Source organism: Vulpes lagopus, chromosome 8, assembly GCF_018345385.1.
Source record: "Vulpes lagopus strain Blue_001 chromosome 8, ASM1834538v1, whole genome shotgun sequence".
Lineage (NCBI taxonomy): Eukaryota > Metazoa > Chordata > Mammalia > Carnivora > Canidae > Vulpes > Vulpes lagopus.
This window is the reverse complement of record NC_054831.1, coordinates 37665253-37688941: the sequence shown is the minus strand read 5'-3', so window position 1 is coordinate 37688941 and position 23689 is coordinate 37665253. Positions and strand designations below refer to the sequence as shown.

The window sequence follows — 23689 nt, the reverse complement described above, 5'->3', positions numbered from 1 at the left end:
GCAGAGTATTGACGTGCAAGACAGATTCTATCCTACACACGGAACAGCGGGGATATCTCGTGGTCAAGACTTCTGGGGAAGATGGTTTGGGGAAAGGTATTCTGAACAATACAAATATTAACAAGTGTCTGGTGTTTGGGAGGTACACAGACAATACATTAAGGAAAAGACAAAACATACATTAGGAAAAGAAAAAAAAAACATTTCTGTTTGCCAGTTGAAGCATTTTCTTACTTCCCTGTAGTTTCTGGGCATCTTATTCTCAGATCTCATCTTTTCTCTTTCTCAGCTTGTTTTCTCTAAGTCATGAGCACAGGCTTAATTATGCATAAATAACACAGCTTCATTTCAGAAGACAAGACTTCCTAATGCAAAGTGCAGAAGCATGCTAATGAGATTATCATAACATTATTGTGTTTACCAAAATAATAGAAGAGTTTGGGGCTTGGAAAAAAAAGAGTTTGGGGCTTGGACAAGATCAATAAAACAGTAAGTTGGAAGTATTTTATTGAACAGAGAAAGAGCATAGAGGGACACTCAGAATTCGTAGCTACCGTTTCAAAATTTTAATTGTAAATTTGGCAGCAAAGTGCTTTTTTTTTCGATTACTGCATAAAAATTTTTGTTCTATTTCTTCTGAGCACATTCCTGAGAAAAACTGCTAGAATATTTGCCAATGACTTGGACCCAGGTTTTATGACTTGGCAGGATGTCCTGGAGGAAGGCTTTCAGAGTGGAGCAGCGGGGCTCTCCTGCGGCTGGGGATGTTGAGGACACCTGGCGTACAGAGGCCCTGCCGGCAGGGGAAGGCAGGGTGGGTGGGAGGACGGGCTCCCAGCCTACTCCTCTTTGCGGGGTAGGGCGATGCTAATAGGCCACGTGTCTGTCCGTCTGTGAGTCTGCTGGCTCTATTCTGAAGCCCTGAGGTAGGTGGCCACTCACTGCAGGCTTAGCAGCGGCCTGCCCCTCTCCCAGTATCTCTCTGTGGCCACTCTCAACAGGAGCCAACGCAACAGGCACCACTGGTCTCCACAGACAATGCAGGCTCACCCTCCCTTTGTCACCAGCAACTCACCGGGCTTTTGCATTTGCAGTCAGTCAACAAATATTTACAGAGCTTTTATTACGTGCCAGCCTAACAACTGAAGCAAGATGCACAAGCACACTTTAATACTAGACGGGCTGGGGTGAGGGGCTGGGAATAAGGACCCGGGAGGTGCAAGGAGAGGGGAGAGGACTCGGGTCCCTCAGGAGGGTGTCCCTAAATCTTCACAAGGAAGCACCTAGCTGAAAAAAAACCCTGCCCCACCCCCACCCGAACCCTGGGCTTCCCCTCCCCGACTCCTCAGGAGCACCAGAGGCTCACAGGAATCCGGGCAGGTGTGAAAGAAGCACACAAAGGTGATAAAGGAACAGTTATGAGGCCAAGCAGAACAAAAATCTGAGTGGCCCAGTCGCCACTATCTAGTTGGCAAATAGACCACCCTGACAATCTGGGAGCAATTAGGAGACAGAAAAACAAATGGTGGTGGTGGTGAGGAGGGTGCTCTGAGGATCTGACGATGGTGGGAGGCAGGGATCACCAAGCGGAGGCGAGACCGGGGCCTGGAGGAGACTGGAGTGGGGGCGGCGCACTTACATTCACGCGCAATCCCCACAACTACAGAAGTTGGAACATGGACAAGGCGATCAGAAAACAGATTTTCAAATGCAGACGGGAGGAAACCACATCTAAACTCTAATCATCTTCCCATACACATGTGAATGTTGAAAAGTGAACTTTGAACAGGATAAGTGAATTTTAAAAATGTCATTCTTTTTATCAATGGTCAGGATGGCTCACACCCCTCCTGGGGCCAAACTGAAGACTAGCAGCTGACATTCCACATTCCTGCGGGGGGGTGGGGTGGGGGGGGGGGGAGTGGGGGGTGGGGGGGGGTGTCAGGCACCAGGCCTGGGTGTACAGACTGCTGCAGGAACCCCGGCCCCAGCTCCACCCCCACCCTCACGTATTAGTCTTTCGTTATACAGTAAGGGACCAGCTCACTGTACGAAATGGAATGTCCAAGGTCATGTGGCTGAGCAGCAGCTGAGCCAGAATTCAAACCCAGGCTCCGGATCCCCATGGGCTGCATGACCGCAAGCAATCCCAACGGTGCCTCTGCACGGGCTGCTCCCTCTGCTGGAAATACACACGCATCATTTCCATCATTTCCGTCTACTCACTGCCTCCGCGTCCTTGTCTCCCATGTGAACCTGTTGGTCTCTCAAGCCAGATGGTCTCCTGGATTGCTGCCTCCTCTGAATGCCTCCACGCTATGTACCCCAGACCCGGCCCTGTTGTAACCTCATGGGCCAGAACAAGACCCTGATCCGCATCAGATCAAACATGGTAAAGAGCATTCTTAGGCCACACTAGACACAAGGTTTTCCTTTCAAGTGCTGGAGAAGCGTTTGATAGTTTGGCTTTCAAATTCTCCTTTTATGGGACACCTGGTTGACTCATTAGGTGAGCATCTGCCTTTGGCTCAGGTCATTATCCTGGGGTCCCAGGATTGAATCCCACATCAGGCTCCCCCACAGGTTGTTGGCTTCTCCCTCTGCCGCCTGTGTCTCTGCCTCTGTATCTCATGAATAAATAAAGTCTTGCAAAAAAAAAAAAAAAGGAAACTCTCATTTTACTTAGAAACTACCTGTGATCTCTCAGCAGTTACTGTGTATATGTGAGTATTCTTGAGATCTAGGATGTCCTGGGAATTGTTTTCAGTGGTGCTAAAACTTGGTGTGCTTTTTAAGCTGAGCAGTTATTATGACTGATAGGCATTTTGTAGAGTTTTAAGTGTTTGTTTATTTCAATTTGCAGTGGTTTCTCCCTATTTTTAGAATCTATGAACATGTTTTCTTCAGGTCTTAATAATTTTGTAAGTCCTTGAAAATCTAGTAGGTGCTAAGCACTGTGCCTAAAGCATCTAACGGACAGAGCAGGCCTTAGCCATGTGCTGCCTTGTGTAACAGTTATATATAGATCTGCTTTAAGCCCTGCTGCTGTCCCCACAAACTCATGGCTTTCAGCTTACTGAAGACAGTGATTTTTGTCTTGTTGACAGATTATTTTTAGAGTGATGAGCACAACTGCCATGTAATGGATGCTAATGGACTCACTTGTTAAAAAATGTCATAAACAAACACAAAAACCACAACTTCAACTGCGTACTCTACAACCCCTTCCCTAAAACATACGCAGTTATTTGAAGTTATATTCCTAATACTTCTCACAATCTGGATTCTCTTTCCTTCAAAAAAATGCTTTGTCTTCATTGCTTTGAAAGATGGTATGAATAAACAGAACATAAACAAGATACATAGTAGCAATGTCTAAAAGTATTCAAATTGTAGATTTCTGTTGCCCTGGCATTTAGCTACAGATTTCCTTGAAGCATTTATAGAAGAGTTGTACTCATAATTTTCCAGACATTCCATGTGTCTAAGACAGCAATTTGTTCTTGGGTCCAGGTAGACTTCTTTTGGTAGTATATGGGCTTTAACTAGATGCAATCTAGTAACATTATAACATACACGATTAATCAAAAGCTTTTCATATGCCAAACTTTTAGGTATGGGGAAGAGGCAGCTCATGCTCTACCACAAATAATGAGAGGGAACAGCAGCATATGTTTCTGTGAACTAGCCTGCACGTGACATGAGTTTTCTCGGCACCAATAGAAAATCATAATTCATTAAAAGGAAAACAAAAAACCCCATGTATACTTGCTGTGAACTGTAACAAGATTTACATGAATAACATGTATTGTTTAGCATGCAAACCTTCATGGTAGATGCTCATCCTTTAGTATAATATTGGCCCTGATATCAAAAGGCCTAGCTTTTAAAAATTCTTTGGCAATGTTACTAAAACAGAACATTTCCACCTTAGGCTAGTGTTGCTACTATTTCCATTTTCTACATGTGGGTTGTTTTTTACCCATGCCCAGACCCAATAGAAACCCCTGGGGACAGGCCAGATTTCATGTGGTCACTGACAAAATGTCATTTAAATCTCCTTATGACTGTATTCTTAGAGAATAACCCAAACTCGTAAAACTAAGTGGTCCTTGCTTGCATAGAATACTGAGAAGAGAAAACAGGGAAGGAAAGGTAGGGAGATGGGCCGGGAGAACTGGCCCCCACTCCCCACATTTGGCTGGAGATGGCCCACCTCTTTCCATTACTGTCCCGAAGCATCGCCTTCCCCATCACTCTGGACTTCGTCTCCAGCTCTTGTACCTCCTCCAGTAGCGTTTTTTTGCAGGTATGCTTGGCCCTGTGTCACAAGGAAAAGATAAAGAACACATGACACATGAACTTTCCATGGCGGTAGAGACTGATTGCTCCCTTTTGGGCCATATCTGGATGCCCTTTGAGGCTGTGGCTGTAGCTTGAGACATCACAAACATTCACAGTCCCTGTGTACAGCCAGGGCTCCACTCTCATAAACAAGGAAGCAGGACATAAATAAGTCCTGCAGAACACATTGGGGCCAGGAACCTCAGAAGTTACCTGGCATCTCCTCCAAAGAACACTGCTTGTTCCCAAAAGCCTGGGGATCTAACTGAGGACCCCAGCCATTCAGACCAAAGACTGGGGTTAGTGGATATTCTGGGGTCTATCTCTAAAGCTTTTCACTGTCAGACCTAAGAACCCAAAAGATGCTTAAATCCTTACGTTAGTGGATGTGTACAGGTCCCTTGGCCCCTGCTGCTGCTGTGATCACAGAGCCCTGGGTGAGCAATGTGTTCTCTGTTTAGTATGAAAAGAGCCACTGTCACAGCAGGAATGGGATTTATAATGCTGGAGTTCATGCTTTCAAGTCAAATCCTAGACCTGAATTTTAGGGTCAACACAAATATTCAGACACAGCATTTCCACCCTTCTCTTGCAGAGACTTCTCATCAGGGCCCATAATCGTGGGCCTCCACAGGTGTAAAACAACTGATAGAAGAACAAATACATGCTGGACTCTCCACTGCAGTTTAAACCGTCAGCCTGGTTGGGTCACTCCCCTTGAACTCTAGGAAGAGCTGCCTGCACCCGTTTTCCGGTTCAACTAAGAATACCTTACAACGTTCAAATACACAGTTGATCTCAGGGTCTTCCTAAAATTGAGACTAAACACAGAGCTACCGACTGGAAATGATAAAGTTGAAGAGAGGCATTTAACTAGACACAGGTATGAAATGGGAAGAGAAAAACAGAAAAAAAGAAAGAAAAAAGGCTCTGAGCTTAGCAATCAATCCAGAGCAGTTTTCCTTATTATGAAAAGCTTTTTCATTAGTTTCAAGAGTAAACAAATGTGAAGATCCTGCTAAGTACCAGGACTCAAAGACAGAAGAACAAAAAGTGCTCATCACTTCTCTGCAAGGAAGTGAAAAACAATGTAACAGGACTCAAGCTGTTTTAGTGGAATCACATAGTCCCACCCCACCACCCCCCACCATCAAGGGAAGAAAGTCTGTTAAGATAATGCCCAGTCATCCCCTAACACTCCAAGTTAATCTATAATGAAGTATTAGTCCTAAAACACCGTATATGTGCCTGCCATTCCTTTCCCCCAAAGTAAACAGGAGAACTTAGCCACACAGGTTTTAACACATAATACCTTAATTACATCAAGCCGAGTCCCAGGACTCGGTAGAGATAACATGCTGCAGTTCAAAGCAGAAGCTGTGGAATTTTATTTTAAACAAGAAATAAGAAAACATTTAACATTTTGCTGGAGACAGTCAAAAAGGATGTTAAAATTTACACTGTCCCGTATTATTGAATGTGGTGGGCCTCCAGCTTTCATCCCATGGGCTTACAGGGCTAGAATGATAACAAGACAACTGAGCAGCAAGGAGAACTTGTTCTCCCCAGGAGAATCTGTCTGCGCATCCTGAGGATGAGTGTGTGTTCTGTTTCAGGACCCTCTTCCCTCCACCATCCTCCTCCTCTCCTTCTGTCTTCCTCCCCACACAGAGCAAGCAGAGCTCACCAACCTCTAGAACAGCCCTTGGAGTTATCTCCTGGGCTGGGTGACAAGGGCATCATCAAGAAGTAGGCTAAGAACAGGAAGGGCTGGACTAGTGGGAGCAGGACACTGGAAGTCTATACCTTAGGCCAAGGGAGAATGTGACCCACTGCATCAAAGCTGCTGGTTTGGGCTCATTCATAAAATCGCTGCAGAAGGAAATCATCTGAGTATGCTGATGCTACCAGGCACTGTACATGTTCTCAGTGGATTAAACTCCTATGTCTAAGGGTTATTTGGCAATTTTTCAGTCTTTTCACTAGGCTAACTCCCATGGGCTAGCCTGGGGACTTGACCACTATTTGGGAACACCGGGTGGCATCACCCAGTGTTGGGGGTGGTTCTGTGAGTCTTTCTGAATGTGGCACTGGGGTAGAATGATACAATGGAAAACTGCTTTCTCAAGAGACCTTACCTAATAAAGCCTTAATTAGATTAAGGATCCTTCCCCCATCAAAGTCCACCTGGGAAAAGCCAATCTTTAAGCATTAGCCACCGGCATGCAATTTAGGTCTCACCAGGAGCTGAGGTTTGGCTTGCTTGGAGTCACAGCTGACAGAGTGAGCTCCATTATCCATGAGTGGCTTATGCCTGGTGGTCCAGGGCTGCTCCATCTAACCCCGCATCCAGAGACCAGATGATTACAGAAGGGATAACATAGAGATGCTTAGCCACTGTCAGAGTGTTAAGAATCATCTGTGAGCCTCCAGGTATAGTTGTGGGTAACTCCAGGTTATTAGGGACTTTTAAAATAAATTGATTAGCTTAGAATCTTGAAATTTTCATCCTTTTTTTCCCTGGAAACTTTTTTCCTCAATTCTTTCTTTTGCATGGAAAAGTAGCAAGTCGAAAGGAAACATGAAATTCTAAATATGGATGAAAACGTAAATACAATGTGCTTCACATGAACTTAGTTTCATTAGAAAGTTCTTCTTTTTCAAAAAAAATCAAGACTCGTTTGTATACAGAAATTTCTTATTACCTTTTATTTCCTTTTAACTGCCTATCTGGGATTATAATAAGGAAATGAAGTCATTCTGGAATTGCTGAACGTATTGTGTGCTGACTGGTAAAGAATAAGAGATACAGTTAGATAAAAAGAGACTGGTTCCTGTGTTCAGTGGCCTTGAGCTTTATATTATTTTTATAAAGCAACTAGTGGATTTCTCCTAAATGAGAATAAGTATGTGGCAGCTTACCTAAGAATGCTGTCATGGGTAAACATTTTGGAAGTGTGTAAGCTAAAGGATATTAAAATAGTTCTGGGCAATTTAAACTTCATGCTTCTAATAAAAATACTCATTAGCCAGGTATCACATATAATCAATCAATTATTTTAGTAAAAGATGTGTTAGTTTGTCCCTCATGAAAATTATGGTTAACAGGATAACAGAGTAGGTACTTTATGGCATCCAAATCTGACTTAAGATAGTCGAGTAATGGATATTCAAGCAGAAAGCCGACAGACTTCATGGAAAAAAATGACTAAATGACTTCATGCTGGTTTTTTTTTTCCCTCTGACTCTGAACGGTCTAGGTCCTAAAATGGGTAAGAGGGACTGTAAGTATGTGGGGGAAAATGCAGAAAGAGCAGCTCACTTTCCTAAGTACTCATAGAGATACACATGAAAACACGGGCCTGCCTTCTGCTGTGATTTAAAAGCTCTTTGAAAATAGAGTTAACCACTAAAATTCAAAACAAAGCAAAAGGTCTGTAAGATCGGTCCAAGGCAAGATGAGAGAATGCAACTGCACCATGGAAGACTCCAAACATTGCCCCATGTCACCGTCACAGCACAGGCTTTTCACATGCTCCAGGAATCTGGTTCACTTTATTCAAAACTCTCCTTGGAAGTCCAAGGAGAGCCACAGCACATCATGTTTCAATAAATTGTTGACAATTGGAACCAAATGAAGGGTGGTTGTGGACAGTCAGGATTCATGTTTTTTGTTCAGGGTGCAGGAAGGGAAAAACAGAACACATTCTGGAAAGCTGAAGCTCAGAAAGAGAAATCACAGTCCCGTACTATGGCAACTCTTAGTCTGCTTTCACTTCCTGAAGAAGCCTCTGAATTTACTGGACTCAACAACATCTCTTTCAGGCTAGGAGTATAACAGAAGATAAAACATGGGCCCCATGATCTCAGGGAGATCAAATCAGCTTGCAAAATGCTTGTTTTTGAGGAGAGAGGTGACTGTTATTTAGACTTTAACCGTGTATTACAAATTGAGCCTATACTTTGGGCAAATACTGCAGGGGAGAGCCAATATATACAATCCTCCCTGGTTTCCCCAAATAAAAAGAGGCAAAAGTACATTTCTCTAAGTGCCTCTGGAATTCAGTAGCGGCCTTTCCAGCTCAGCCCAGAGCTGAGGTACCGTCTGCTCCTGGGAAGGGCTGTTTTCTGGGCCTATCTGGGGCAGGGCGGCAGCAGGTAGGGCCAGCACCTTCTTCTTAGCTCATGGTCCCTTCTCCCACCTGGCTGCCAAGTTTCTTGGAAACAAGTGACTTTAACTCTTTCCATATGGTGGAGCTGGAGGCAGTGTCCTTTGATTTATCCTTGCTAAAAATGTAAATGGTGCTAATTTTACAGTGTCAGGAGAAACCAGAAACAAGTCCTGTTTGAAGGAATAATTTGCTTCATTGGTGACTGGTAACTTTTACTTGGCATGGATTGGGAAAGATCCAGAAGACTGATGAGGAGGTAGAGACATTGTAATCTGTAGACACTTTTTGAAATGGTAGAAAGATAAGATACTTCTGCTCAAGTCTTGCTTGGCAAATACACAGGCTCAATAAAAATTTTTTCATGACATTAATCAAAATAGTTGAATTAAAATAGGCTGAGATTAATTTATAATCACATTCCTATTCTCAATCACTATAAATTGTAAAGTGATCTGATGTAGCCAGTATCATGTTGTATTTACCCGAAACTAACCTGATTGGTACATAAAATTGAAGAAATTTAGCAAGGTAATACAGTGTGCCACAACTGGGCTCTGTGCTTTAAGAACAAATAATAGAACTAGCATTTTGTTTCAGAGCATTTATTAGATTAAGAAAACATCTTTCCGGGCTATAATAATTTTATTTCCCAGGATTCTAGCTATTTATAGAACACAATTTTAGCTGATAAAGGGAAGTAGTGGTAAATCAAGCCATTTAATAAATTAGAATTGTTTAATTTTTACTAATAGTTGCAAAACTTAGTTAAGAGAAAAAAAAAAAAACCACCCAAAATATGTGCTATACAATTCTCTCTCCTCCTCTCTCTCTCTGTATTAGGCATCACCAGTTGTCAAGATAATGCCAAAATGAAGACTTTTTCAAAAGGCATCCTTAACTGTCAGGCAAGAACAATTCACATTGACTGTGGGAGGAAGGGGGAAAGATAAAAATGAAATCTGATGTCTTTTCCTGGAAGGTTTGGATTAAAGTCGCAATTCTCTACCTCAGGGCCACAAAATAATTATGCTTTGCCCAAAGTAAAACCAATCCAGGAGTCTCAATTTTCAGGGAAGTTGGCAACTATTTGTAGGAGTAATCAGCCTACCCCAAACAAAAATCATTATTATCTCATTTGGAGTATTCCATGTCTTTCTCATGGATGAAATTAAAATTAATATTACCTTAGAATTTAGTCGCTTAGCTAACCTTGTGTACAAGATATTTCAGAAACAATATATTATTGTATTTTGAAACATATAAGCAAAAATTGAGCATGAATTATTTCCTATTTAACCTATATTAACCTAATTATTTCTCCTTTAACCTACATTATAATTTCATCTTTGTGATTAATCTTCTCATAGATCTGTACATTGACACTCTAAATTATATTTGAAAGTTTCCTACTATAAATTACATATATACAATTTTCATTTAAGTCTGGGATTTAAAGCCAGGTTTTATTTGTGATCGTTTAGGTATTGATTTTTAGATATAAGGGGAAATGAATTTTGAGTTATGCTTCTTAAACCTGATGGAATGAATCTGTACTTAGAAACCCTCCTTAAAAATCATGTACAAGCACCATACCTATTGACCTACACAGCCTGTCTCAGGACTCCTTTTTGTCTATATTCTCATATCAAGGTGAAACACAGATTAAAATTAACACACACACACACACACACACACACACACACACACACGAGAAACCCAAACCCCCAACATTCTTTACATCTGTTGCTGGCAGGAAGCAGGATACCTGTTCCTTCAGAACTCCCACAGCATGAAATAACCCTATGGCAAGGGTTCATGAAAGGTGATTGCAAGGACGGCTGAGCAAGACTTAGGGTGACTATTTCACTTTTCACTTACGCTCTCCATGCTACATCTTCGATCAAACATGCTGTGGGCACCAGAAATAATCCCAACCAGAAGTGTGCGGAGCTCAGGACCATAGTTGCCTGCAAGAAATAGAAGTGACACCTGTATGAATACTTGTTCTTTCAAACATAGATGTAATTTAATCTCATAGAATTGATTAAGTAGAATGTGAAACATTCTATGACACAAAACCAACAGAAAAGCATTAAAATCAATCACAGTGAAAACATACAGCCAGGAAGAATGGTCAAGGGGACCTGACGTGGTGAATGCCTCTTTCTTGATCCATCAGCTTTGGCCTCCTTTTATTTTAACAAGTGTTGTCTCCCTCTGTCTATAAAGTGCTTTTAAGCCCCCTTCTGATCAGAATGGTGACCCTAAAGCCCTCCTTTGGAGAAAGCTAGAGCCAGACTCCTATCAAATGAACTTTTCTCTACTAGGCTTTTTATGTCCACTCTCCCTAGCCATGAGTTCATGTTCCTTCACTGCTCATTCATTCTTGGAACCGGTGCCTTGGTCCAAGGCATGGTGATTCAGAGAAAAATGTATGGTTATAGTCTTTGCCTTTAAGGAGCTTAAAATTATAAGTACAAACATACATGCATACACACCATTGTACAATACAATCTACAGATCTTCCATGACTTATGATGGGGTCACATCCCGATATACCCACCATAAATTGAAAATATCCTAAGCCAAAAATGTGTTTAATACACCTAACCTACTGAACATCATAGACAGTTGGGCAAAACCATCTATTATAAAATAGGCTTTTGCTTTTGCCTATTTTATAATATAGTACCAATGTGAAAGATTGCATGGAGTTTCCTCAAAAAGTTAAAAATAGGAATACCATATGATCCAGTAATTTCACTACTGGGTATTTACCCAAAGAAAACAAAACATTAATTTGAAAGGCATATGCACCCTTATGTTTATTATAGCATTGTTTATAATAGTTAAGAAATGGAAGCAACCTAAGTATCTGTCCATAGATGAATGGTTGAAGAAGATACGGTGTGTGTGTGTGCATGCGTGTATATATACAAAGTCATGCACACATAATGGAATATTACTCAGCCATAAAAAACAATGAGATCTTGCCATTTTGACAACATGGATGGATCTAGAAAGTATGCCAAGTGAAATAAGCCAGACAAAGACAAATAGCCTAAGTGAAAACTTACCAGTAAGATCTAAAAAACAAAGAAATGAACAAACAAAAACACCAAAAAAAAAAAAAAAGACCCATAAATATAGAGAATAAATTGGTGGTTGCCAATTTGGGGGGGGGGTAGGAAGATAGGCAAAATAGGTAAAGGGGAGTGGGAGATATAGGCTTTCAGTTATGGAATGACTAAGTCATGGGGAATTAAATGCACAGCACAGGGAATATCGTCAATAGTATAGTAAATGTTGTACAATGACATGTGGTAGCTACACTATGAATAGACTTGTCAAATCACTATGCTGTACACCTGAAAATAATATAACATGTATCACCTATGCTTCAATAAAAAGGAAACAAGAAGCAAGATTAAAAATATAATAAAGTTGTCAAATATATTGTGTAATGTATTAAATACTGTACTAAAAGTGACAAATGGTTGTCTTGGTGTAGAATGGTTGTCAGGGGATCCCCGAGTGGCTCAGCGGTTTAGTGTCTGCCTTCGGCCCAGGGTGTGATCCTGGAGACCCGGGATCGAGTCCCACGTCGGGCTCCCTGCGTGGAGCCTGCTTCTCCCTCTGCCTGTGTCTCTGCCTCTCTCTCTCTCTCTCTGTGTGTCTCTCATGAATAAATAAATAAAATCTTAAAAAAAAAAAAAAGAATGGTTGTCAGTGTGTTGTTTATTTACCCTCACAGCACTATGGCTGGCTGGGAGCAGCCACTGCCCAGCCTCATGAGAGAGAATCATGGCACATACTGCTGGCCGGGGACAAGATCCAAACTCAAAACTCAAAGTACGGTTTTTACTGAATGTATGTCACTCTCACGCCATCACAAAGTTGAAAAATCGTTAAGTTGAAAGTCCATCTGAAGTCAGGGACCATCTGTACACGAGACAGAGGAGTATAATATGTATCATGATCATATTCTACAGGGTTTCACAAGGCTAGAAGGCTAGTAAGACTTCTTAAAGACATCAGAATATGAGATGTGGCTGGAAAGATAAATGGGATTTCCACAGCTGAAGAGGGGTCAAGGGAGAGCTTTCCAAGAGTCAGAATGAATGATGGGGATAGGTAGTGAGGAGCTCAGCTTTTGATGAGATTTACTCGTTCCTGGCATTCTGAGTCACGGGCAGAGGGTTTTAAGGAATAGAGTTGCACAGCCAACTACAATGTTAGGCAAGGAACTGAAAAGAGAATTTAGGGCCAAAGCAGAGGAGGGACAAGTTTGCTCTGAACAAAAACAGGGGCTGGGGAGTACAGAGTCCTTAGAGTTCGGTTTTAGTGAGCAAGGCCCGGAGCATGGAGCTGGCTGGCAAGTGGCAGGCCGGCCTGGAAGGGTGGGCTACTTTCCAAAAGGACCAAAGTGACAGAACCCTTTACAACCGTTGGTTTGTTTTTCTGGAGGCCTCACCAGGTGATTCCACTGGAATAGATCTGTTTTGCCACAAAAACTCATTACAAAGCAGCATGAGGCTTTCCAAGGGCAGGTGGGCAGTGGGCTGGGGCACTTGTAAGTTGAGGGACACCTGCAGGGACTTGGTAGGGCTGAGAACATGGGTGGCTTAGGGCAGCTCTCTTCAAGCGTGAGAGGGTGGGGTTCACCCTGACCCCAGGGTGGCAGTGGCACGCAAGGATCCACTCACTCTGGTTTCTACCTTCTCTTCTGGGAGCGGGCCACACCCACTGGGGCCCTGCTCTGTCCATCTGCTTGTACCTGAGCATGGCTTCTGTCTCTGCCATCTCAGCTTCTCTGTCTGCACCTCCAATCCCCAGCGGCCCTGGCAAAGCCTACAACTGCCCACACTGGTCTTGCCTCTGAAGTCCGTCACATAGCTCTGCGTGGTACTCAGAACTTCATGACAATGAATCTGAGAAGCAGTGAGGTCTGGGGTAAGGCTGGACTCCACCCTGGCATTGGAGGACTGGCTTTCATTTTCTAAAACAAGAGAGCCAGACTCCTAAAAGAACAGTTTTAAACCTCAAAACCGTTTGAGTACATTGTGCCCTGTCAATTCATCCTCAGGAAGGAAGAGAATGTCAAAAGAGGTTAAGTATGAGAATTTCCATTTAGTGCAGCCACCAAAGAAAGAAAGAAGTGTCCAAGAACAGGACTTAGCTGTAGAGGGGTGCCTACACACAGTGGGCCTCCGAGCAGCAATTCAAGTGATAGAGCATTACATCCACTAACAGAGAGAAATGTCAGGGTATACTGCTATGGAAAGCTCCAGGTCCTGACACCTCTTACAGCAGACCTACCCTGGCAATGCGGCGGCGGGGGGAGAAGTGGGAAAAGTGACATAATTAGGCCAAATCTCAAAACTGAACTTGAGACACCATGTCCTGATGCACGTCATTAAATGTTGAGCATTATACATATGTCTGTATATGTCAATACAGACTCTAATTTTTGTTAAGTCCTGCTTTAGGACTTCCTCACCTTTCACAGACACATTCTGGGACTTCAAAAACTGTCTGTGGTCCCAGCCTTCTGACTTGGGACCACCACCCCCTTTCACAGGTGCATGCTGACACGTTCAGGAATAATCAGGGGGAGGATGATGGCTGATTGTTGTTTGCATATCTCTTTGAGGCTATCTCCATTTCCTGTTTTTTTTTTTTTTTTTTTCTGCACAAAACATGTCTTCCTCACATGGAAGAAACCTTTAACTCAAGCCCACCCTCCATCCCCCAAGCACACCATGGGAAGGAGCTGACTGGCCAGCTCCCTCTGCAAACCCAACCTTCCACCAACCTCCCTCCACCCCCAGCCCCCTACCCTGAGGTCAGTCCAGTGGCAGTTGAGCAGGCATCTTAGGTTTGGCTCTCCTATGCACACACGGCTAGGGTGGTGCGCCAGTGGCCCATGGAAGGTGGACTCCTTCGAGCTATACTTATGGGGATACATCCTGGATCATCCACCAGGTATATTTATCAAGAAGTAGGGTCATTTGAAAATTACACTTTACAACAAGGTTCTACTTAAAACAGATTATGAAACTCAATGAGCTTTGAACTGCCCTGTTGGCAATATGAAGCCCCTTCCTAAATGAACAAAAGTTACAAAGAGGTTTGGAAATACTGTTTTGTTGTTGGTTTTCAAAGCTTGGAGCTGGGAAGATTTCATGTATGTGAACCTAAAGCTGTGTCTCCAGGAAGGTTTCTACAGATTTTTACAGAATGACTGAGGCCCAAAGTCCTGAGAGTTTCCCTAAGGCCACAGCTTTAGTTATTCAAATTTAATTACATTTTTCTTGTTCTCTTAGCATAACAAAAAAAATGTTTATTGAGCTGCGCTGGGTAACAAATGGCATTTAAATTACCCTCTGCCCTCACCCCTCCTAAATACTACTGAGTGGGTTTTAAAAGCATCCTTTTGATGTGCTGACCCTCTATTGGGAAGAGTGCACCCCTCAGTTAACACATCTTTACTGGCACTGACCTGAACCATTCAGATGCCAAGTGCAGAGGAACCCAAATGCAGGTAAACGGAGGCTCAGGTGGGTGAAACGGGTTGACATATTAGGGCATGAAGAGGTGAGAGCCCTGACAGGACTGGAGGTTTGTCTGACTGCAATGAGCTGCCCAGGGCAGCCTTGAGTTAAAGCAGAAGTATTAATCAGGGGCACCCACTACGAGAGTGATCAGGGATTAGCGCATTCCTCTGCTGCAGCGTGCTACTAATCACACACACACACACAAAACACACCCCCCCAGGTCCAGCCACCCAAGAATGTGATGATAGACAAGAAGTTTAAAACCGGAAGCAGAAGTAACCAGAGCCAGTTAAGGGCAGTCTGTGCTCCCAGTGTGGGGCGCAGGGGAAACAATGAGTGGAAAGTGGAAAAGCCAACAGCTCACCTGCCAGAAGAAGGAACTAGGCTTTCTTTGCACACCCCTAAGTGACAGGGTTTCTCATTCGATCCTTCACAGTTCCCATTTCATAGAAGAAAAGTGAAGTCTACAATTCCTTGCCCCCTGCCCAGGACCTGCTGCCAGATTCAAACATGCTGGTTGGCCCCAAATTCTACTTCCTCTCCTCAGCATGAGGTATGAGGAGCTTCCTTCTTCCCCGACCCCTCACTCCAACCCATCCCTAAGCAGGAGAGAACATCTCCAAGTACAGATGTGACACCACGCTCCGGGCAGGAGTCTGACTTCGATTCAACATCAGAGACACAGAACACTAAATTCAAAAAGTGAGTAAAAAAATCTGGACACTTGCAATGTCACAACAACAGAAACAAGGAAAAACTACCCTGAGCCCTTCACCCTCACCTGGCCACAACTACAATAAAATCTAACCAAACTTTAAGGACCTGGTCGGAACAGGTTTGTAATCCCTAGCTCCTCTCTCCACTCTGGCTTACCCCCCATCTTTCCTAATTTGTTTTTTCCGTTCAAAGTCAAGGGAGCCCTAGTTTTGTTTGTGAGCTCTGGCTTTTTGAAAACCTTGTTTTCCATGAATGTACATGAAGGAAGTTCAATCCAGTCTTCTCTTCACAGGAGCCCTTTTCAGAAGGGCAGCAGTGTACCTTCTAACATCATTCGCTCTGGGTGACCATGCAACAGGTGATATGTTTGGGAGCGGTTCACCCCTCCCAAGCCTGGGCTGAGAGGAAGGTGTACTGCACACATCCAGCCTCCATGGGGAATTCTTGGAGCACGTGAACACAGACAGGTGTGGATTCTGTGGTGCAGAAGGAAAGAATTTCCCGTGGCCTCATAAAGGACAGAGTGAGACCTCATTCACTTGCCACAGGAGGGAGGATGCAATTTCAGGGTGAAATCGGGTTCCTTTCCTGTAATTTTGCATGCCCATTCTTTCCCTGTACAAAATGCCTATGGCCTGGTGCCAATTTTAAGCTTGGATTTACTGAGAAGGGGAAGAGATCTCTCAGGTGTCGTCCATGGAACATTCTTTTATGATTACCCTACTGAGCACTCTGTGAATGCAAATGAATTTTTAGAAAACAACCAGGTGATCCCAGAAGCACCTCCATGCCTGTGCTAACTCAGAAACTACCCCACACGCCTGATCCTGATAGTTAAATGCCAATCCAGGGGCACCTGGGTGGCTCAGTCGGTTAAGCATGTGCCTTCAGCTCAGGTCATCTCAGGGTCGTGGTACTGAGCTCTGCATGGGCCTCCTTGCTCACGAGGGAGTCTGCTTCTCTGTTTCCTGCTGCTGCTCTCCCTGCTTGTTCTATTTCTCTCTAATAAATAAATGAAATCTTTTTTAAAAAATGCCAATCCGTGGCATGTCTAGGTCCACCTGCACAAAAGGGGATTTGAAACCATAACCTCCAGCACAAAAATCTGCTGCCTCAGCCTCCCTCTGATCTGTACCTGATGGTAGGAGAGAATAGGCAGCCACCTAAATTTGTCATTCCTACAATTGTATGGTCATTAAAAATAAAATGTATAACAAATCCTCTCTTTCTGACAGTGGACTTCATTAACTTTTTTTTTTTTTTTTTGGTCACCAAAGCATAAGGTAGCCTTTCAGTGGACACTACTATTTTGAGATCCTGAAAAGTGAGTGCTGGATGATTAACAGAGTCACATGATACGGATTTTTAAAAAGCATCCCCTTTTGCTCTCAAAAAAGTGTATTCACCCTCCAGGAGGATAAAAGAATGCTTTCACGATGGGGTTATAACTTCAAGAAACTCAAAAACACAAATCTTATGGATTTAGTTCAAAGATTTTTAACAATTATCTACAACTGTATAACTACATCTGTATGTGCAAATGGAATATGCAATCCCTGCCCTGATTCTTCACTATAGCTAAGTTTTTGCCTACTTTAGAATTTCATATAAGGGGAAAGTATTCATATTTTTGATTCTGGCTTCCTTTAACCAACATGATGCCTTTGAGATTCATGCATGTTCTTTTTTTTTTTTTTTAAGACTTTATTTATTTATTCATGAGAGACACACAGAGAGAGAGACAGAGGCAGAGACACAGGCAGAGGGAGAAGCAGGCTCCATGCAGGGAGCCCAATGTGGGACTCGATCCCGGGTCTCCAGGATCACACCCCTGGGCCGAAGGCAGGCTCTAAACCATTGAGTCACCCAGGCTGCCCCTCATCCATGTTCTTGTATGTATCTATAACTCACTCTTTTTAAATATTTTGAATAGTATTGTGTCATGTGAATATATCACAATTTGTTTAACTAGTCTCCTATGAATGGGCATTTGTGCTATTTCTAGTTTGGGCCTATATTTAAGAATAAGGCTGCTCTCCACATGTTTGTACAAGTCATTTTTGTGTGCATATGTCTCTTTCTTTGGGGGTAAACACCTGGGAGTGGGGTTTCTCTGTCATATGGAAAGTGCAGGCAGACCTCAGAGGTATTATGGGTTAGGTTCTAGAACACCGCAATAAAGTGAATATTACAATAAAGCAAGTCAAATGCATTTTTTGGTTTCCCAGTGTATATAAAAGTTAGGTGTATACTATATTGTAGTCTGTTAAGTGAGCAATAGCATTACACATACTTTAATTTAAAATTACCATATTGCTAAGAAATGCTAACCATCATCTGAGCTTTCAGCAAGTTGTAATCTTTTTCTGGTGGAGGGTCCCACCTTGATATTGATCTGCTGACTGACCAGGGTGGTGGCTGCTGAAGGCCTGGTGGCGGCGGCAGTTTCTTAGAAGACAACAGTGAAGTTTGCTGCACTGAGTGACTCTTCCTTTCATGAAGGATTTCTCTGTAGCATGTGAAGCTGTTTGATAGCATTTCACTCACAATAGAACTTTCAAAATGAGTCAAGAGTCAATCCTGTCAAACCCTGCTGCTGCTTTATGAGCTAAGTTGATATAATATCCTAAATCTTTTGTTGTCATTGCAACAGTCTTTACAGCATCCTCACCAAGAGTAGATTCCATCTCAAGAAACCACTTTCTTTGTTCATCCATAAGAAGCAGCTCCTCATCTGTTCAAGTTTGATCATGAGACGGCAGCAATATGGTCCCATCTTCAAGCCCCACTTCTAGTTCTCTTGCTGTTTCCACCATCTCTTCAGTGACTGCCTCCACTGACATCCTGAACTCTTCCAAGTCCTCCCTGAGGGTGGGTACTAACTTCTTTCAAACTCCTGTGGATGTAGATAATTTGACCTCTTCCTATGAATCATGAATGTTCTTACTGGCATCTAGAATGATGAATCCTTTCCAGAAGGTTTTCAATTGATTTTGCCCAGATCCATCAGAGGAATTCCTTTCTATGGCAGCTAGAGCCTCTCAAAATGTATTTCTTCAGTAAGACTTGAAAGTTGAAATTATTACCTGATCTGTGAGTTGCAAGTATCAATATTATGTCAGCAAGCATGAAAACAACACTCATCTTGTGTATCATTGGAGTTCTTAGGTGACCAGGCACATTGTCAATGAGCAGCAATATTTTGATAGAATTTTTTTTTCTGAGCAGTAGATCTCAACTATGGGCTTCAAATATTCAGTAAACCATGTTGTAAACAGATGTGCTATAAAAATATGCATCATCCAGTCTTTGTTTTCCATTTATAAAGCATGGGCACAGTATATTGAGCATCATTCCAAAGGGCCCTAAGATTTTCAGAATGGTCAGTGAGCACTTTACTGACTTTAAGTCACCAGCTATATTAGTCCCTAACAAGAGAGTCAGTCTGTCCTTTGGAGCTAAGAAGCCAGGCACTGGCTTCTCTGTTGCTCTAAAAGACCTCAATGGCATCTTCTTCCAATAGAAGGCCTTCTCATCTACATAGAAGTTCTGTTTTTCAGTGTAGCCACTTTCATTACTATCTTAGCTGGACTTTCTGGGTAACTTGCTGTAGCTTCTATACCAGCCCTTGCTGCTTCACCTTGCACTATTATGTTATACAGCTGGCTTCTTTTCTTAAACCTTATGAACCAACCTCTCCTAAATTCAAATTTCTCTTCGGCAGCTTCCTCACCTCTCTCAGCCTTCATAAATTGAAGAGAATTAGGGGCTTGCTCTGGATTAGCCTCTGCCTTGAGAATGTTGTGGCTGGTTTAATCTTCTGCCCAGACCACTTGAAATTTCTCCATATCTACAATAAGGCTGTTTCACTTTCTTATCAGTTGTGTGTTCACTGGAGTTATACTTTTAACTTCCTTCCAGAACATTTTCTTTGCATCCACAGCTTGGTTGTTTGGTGCAAAAGGGCTACCTTTTGGCTTGGTTCAGCTGTTGGCCTGCCTTCCTCATAAAGTTTAATTACTTCTAGGTTTTGATTTAAAGTGAGAGATGTACCAATCTTCCTTTCACTTGAACACTTAGAGACCATTGTAGGGTTATTCATTTACCTAATTTTAATACTGTGTCTTGGGGAATAGGGAAGACACCCAAGGAGGGGGGGGGGGAACATTTGGTTGACAGCGCAGTCAGAACACACACATTTATGGATGAAGTTCATGGTCTTACACGGTTGCGGTTTGTGGTGCCCCCAAACAATTATAATAGTAACTAACATTAAAGATCACTGATCACAGATTCCCATAACAAGTATAATAATGATGAAAAACTTTGAAATATTGCAAGAATTGTGAACATGTGACACAGATGCAAAGTAAGTGAATGCTGCTGGAAAAATGGAACCAGTAGATTTGCTCAAGGCAAGGGTGCCACAGACCTTCGATTTGTAAAGACACAGTAAAAGCACAACAAAACAAGGTGGGGTTATACGATTAACTTTATAAGAAATGGCCCACATAGGGGTACCTGGGTGGCTCAGTAAGTTGGGTGGCTGCCTTTGGCTCAGGTTATGATCCCGGTGTCCGGGGATCGAGCCCAGAGTGGGATGGTGGTGGTGGTGGTGGTGTCCCTGCTCAGCAGGGAGTCTGCTTCTCCGTCTGCCTCTCCCCTTGCTTATGCTCTCTCTCTCAAATAAATGAATAAAATCTTAAAAAAGAAATAGTCCAAGTGTTCACTGAAGCAGTTGTAGGAGTGAAGTGAATGTATGAGCATTTCTATTGTTTCACATCTTCACCACACTTAGTATTGTCAGTATTTGAGCTGTTCTAGTGGCTCAGGTTGGTAATGACGTTCATTTTGCTTGTGGGGTCTACTCTGATATTATCATCATCACTTGAACTATTTATGACAGAAGCCACAGGACTTGGGGGCCTATCCCCACTGAATGGCAGGGCAGTTGTGGCAAAGTTAAAAGTTCCAGAAAGAAAATTCTGAAGCCAACACAGATGTCCCTCACCACACTTCACTTCCATTCAAGGGAAGGAACTCTTATTTCAGGGCAGGTAGAACAGGGTGATTTTTGTTTTTAATTTTGTGGTGAAATTTAAACTCTTATTTATTCCCCAGCCAGTGATGAGACAACAGCTCCAAATTTTCCCAAACTGACTGAAAAGAGGCAGTGTTGTTCCTGTAGTTCGCTTACTTAGAAAGCTGAGGTTTGACGTCCCTTGGATTATTAACATCCTTTTCCAGGTAGGGGTCATTTTTATTTCTCATTTTGCTCTTTAGCACCCCAGTTTAGAGACCACTAATTTCCTGAGATGGGTTTTTGGATGAGAAGACAGTTCTTACCACTCTGCAAGGGCCTGGTGTGTGAAATTAAGGGCAGGAAATCAGCTATTCTTCTCAGAAATGTGGGACTCATGTCCAAGGTGAAAAGAGGTCAGGTTTAAAACTGGTTCTGTATAATTTTTAAAATATGTAATCTGTACTCTTCTACCTTCAAGAACAAAAGAAGTGACATTCACTGAAGACATTCATGTAGCCTCTGTCTTCTGTGTCTTGGGGCAGTTGTCCTGCAGGGTGGATGAGGAGGGCCGCAGGGATTCCACGGTACCAGCTCTGACTCTCCTTCCATAGAGGTGGGCCTGCTGGCTTCCAGAAATTATGCTGTGGTTCTGAGTGTCTGCAGCACAGTGTTTCTTTCATGTGTTTACAATTTCAACAATCACTATTTCTAGATTGAGATTCTCATGTGGTTGCACATAAAGCCAAAAGAGTCATTGTGCTGTCACAGAAAGTTATCCATTTTCCTGAGGGAAAATCAGATGCCTCACAGTTGCAACCACTATGGTAATTTAGAATATTAGCAAAGTATTTAGGACAGGTATCAATAAAGATGGCCCATCTCACCTATTCACCATCTGAGTAATGAACCCCTAGAAGAGAGGCAAGTTTCCCTCATCATAATTATGACTAGCTGGGCCCTGAATCTAGAAGATCACAGATAAAGACACAGAGACTGGCTCCAGGTATAGCTAAAACTGCCCTCTTGCCTCCACAGAGCCCAGGGCTCTGGAACAGACAGGTGCTGCTTTCACTGCATTCATTCATTGGCTGCTATGGTGCCAATGGAATATACACCCTTGTGACACAACCTATGGGTCACATGCTCTTCCTATGGTGGAATAAAGAGGTTTTTCACTCACTCCTCTTCCCACAGAGGTGGATAAAATCAAGGTCTTGAATCAAGAGTTTGGTGGAGCCACTGCTGAGGAAAGGCATCAGAAGGACCAAAGAAAGTGACCAGCAGGTGTTTCTTGAAAGGGAGAGGGGCTGTGGGAGGCTGGATTGCACAGTCTTTTTTTTTTTTTTTTTAAGATTTTATTTATTTATTCATGAGAGACAAAAAGAGAGGCAGAGACATAGGCAGAGGGAGAAGCAGGCTCTCTGTGGGGAGCCTGATATGGGACTCAATCCTAGGACCCCGGGGTCACGTCCTGAGCCGAAGGTGACGCTCAGCCACTGAGCCACCCAGGCACCTCTGGATTGCAGAGTTTTGAAGAGCATTGTTTGTCAGCTTGAGTTGCCATAACAGCATGGCCGATGGGCCATGGGTGTAGGACACAGACATTTATCCTCATAGTTCTGTAGGCTGGATATCCGCCCTCAGAGTCCCAATATGGCTGGTTTCTCATGAAAGCACTCTCTCTGGCTCATAGAAGGCTGCTATGTTCACATGAGCTGTGTGTGTGTGCATGAGCATGCACGCATGCAAAGACGGGGAGGAAGAGGGAGAGAGAGGCAGCAAGATCTCTAATGCCTCCTCTTACAAAGGCTTTACTCCCATCATAAGGGCCCCCACTCCTGCCACATGACCTCATCTAAACCTAATCACCTCTCAAAGATCCCATCTCCAAACATCACTATATTAGGGCTTAGGGCTTTAATATATGAATTTTAGGGGGACACAAACATTCAGTCCATAACAAGCACAGACAGCCTGCCCAGACACCAATCCCAGTTCTGCCAGTTACTCTTATTTAACCACCATGCCTGAGTTTCTTCCTCTGTAAAATGGTAAAAATGTAATACTCACCTTATTAGGGATACCATGAGGCCTAAATGAATTAATAAATGTAAAGTACTACAAAAAGCGCCTGGCACATGGTAAGTACTATACACATTCCTTTAACTGATTTTTTTTTTTTAATGCTATTGCTATAAGCCCAAATCTCACTTGGACATCCTTAAAGTGGACAATAGTGATGCAGAGTGATTCTTGAATGAGCTTTGAGGGTGAGCTGGGTAATGATGTTCTGCTCTGTCAGGAGGTTTACCCACCACTATCCTCGGGTGGGTGGACAGGTTGAGCTGAATGATGCAGAATTCCCAAATTATATTGCAAATAGGTTGCTTAATGGTGACAGGCAGCAAGTGTTAACAGTGAGAATAGCTAAATAGTGAAATAGCCAAACTCTATTCTTTATGCTCAGGTACAAGCATTGCTCACTTGTGCTTACTGCTGATAGGGTGCCTTCTATTTTTAACTGATCAAGGTGAGCTTCCTATCATTATACCAGGCCAAGCACTCCTCTTATCTCTATAGAAAACCACTCAGTGCATGGACTCAGCTGTCATTCTACAATGATGAAAGATGTCCACTGATAACTTTATGCCTGAGTAGAAAACAGAATGGCTACTAATTGTTCAGGAAAAATGTTCTCCATATGGGTGCATGTCAGAATGCTAACTATGGTGCCTGTTTGAGTCTTGGCCCAGGAAGCTGGGGGAAATTCTCAACCCAGACTGTGTCAAAGAGCCTAAGCTGCTTCCAAAGGGCCGAGGAGTGAGTGAGGTCTCCCCAGTGATACAGAATTGAACTGCTGTAGAATAATCAGCCAA

At 43.0% G+C, this 23689-nt stretch overlaps 1 protein-coding gene across 1 annotated transcript in view; it reads right to left on the bottom strand.

Moving 5' to 3' along the window:
• Window positions 1-23689, bottom strand: part of LOC121496476 (phospholipid-transporting ATPase IB-like) — a 593036-nt gene that overhangs the window by 44987 nt on the left and 524360 nt on the right. Inside the window, exons 34-35 of the mRNA XM_041764812.1 lie at window positions 10395-10483; window positions 4217-4321 (exon numbers count right to left, since the gene is read on the bottom strand). Coding sequence (XP_041620746.1) covers window positions 4217-4321; window positions 10395-10483 — 194 coding nt within the window. The remainder of the gene's footprint in view (window positions 1-4216; window positions 4322-10394; window positions 10484-23689) is intronic.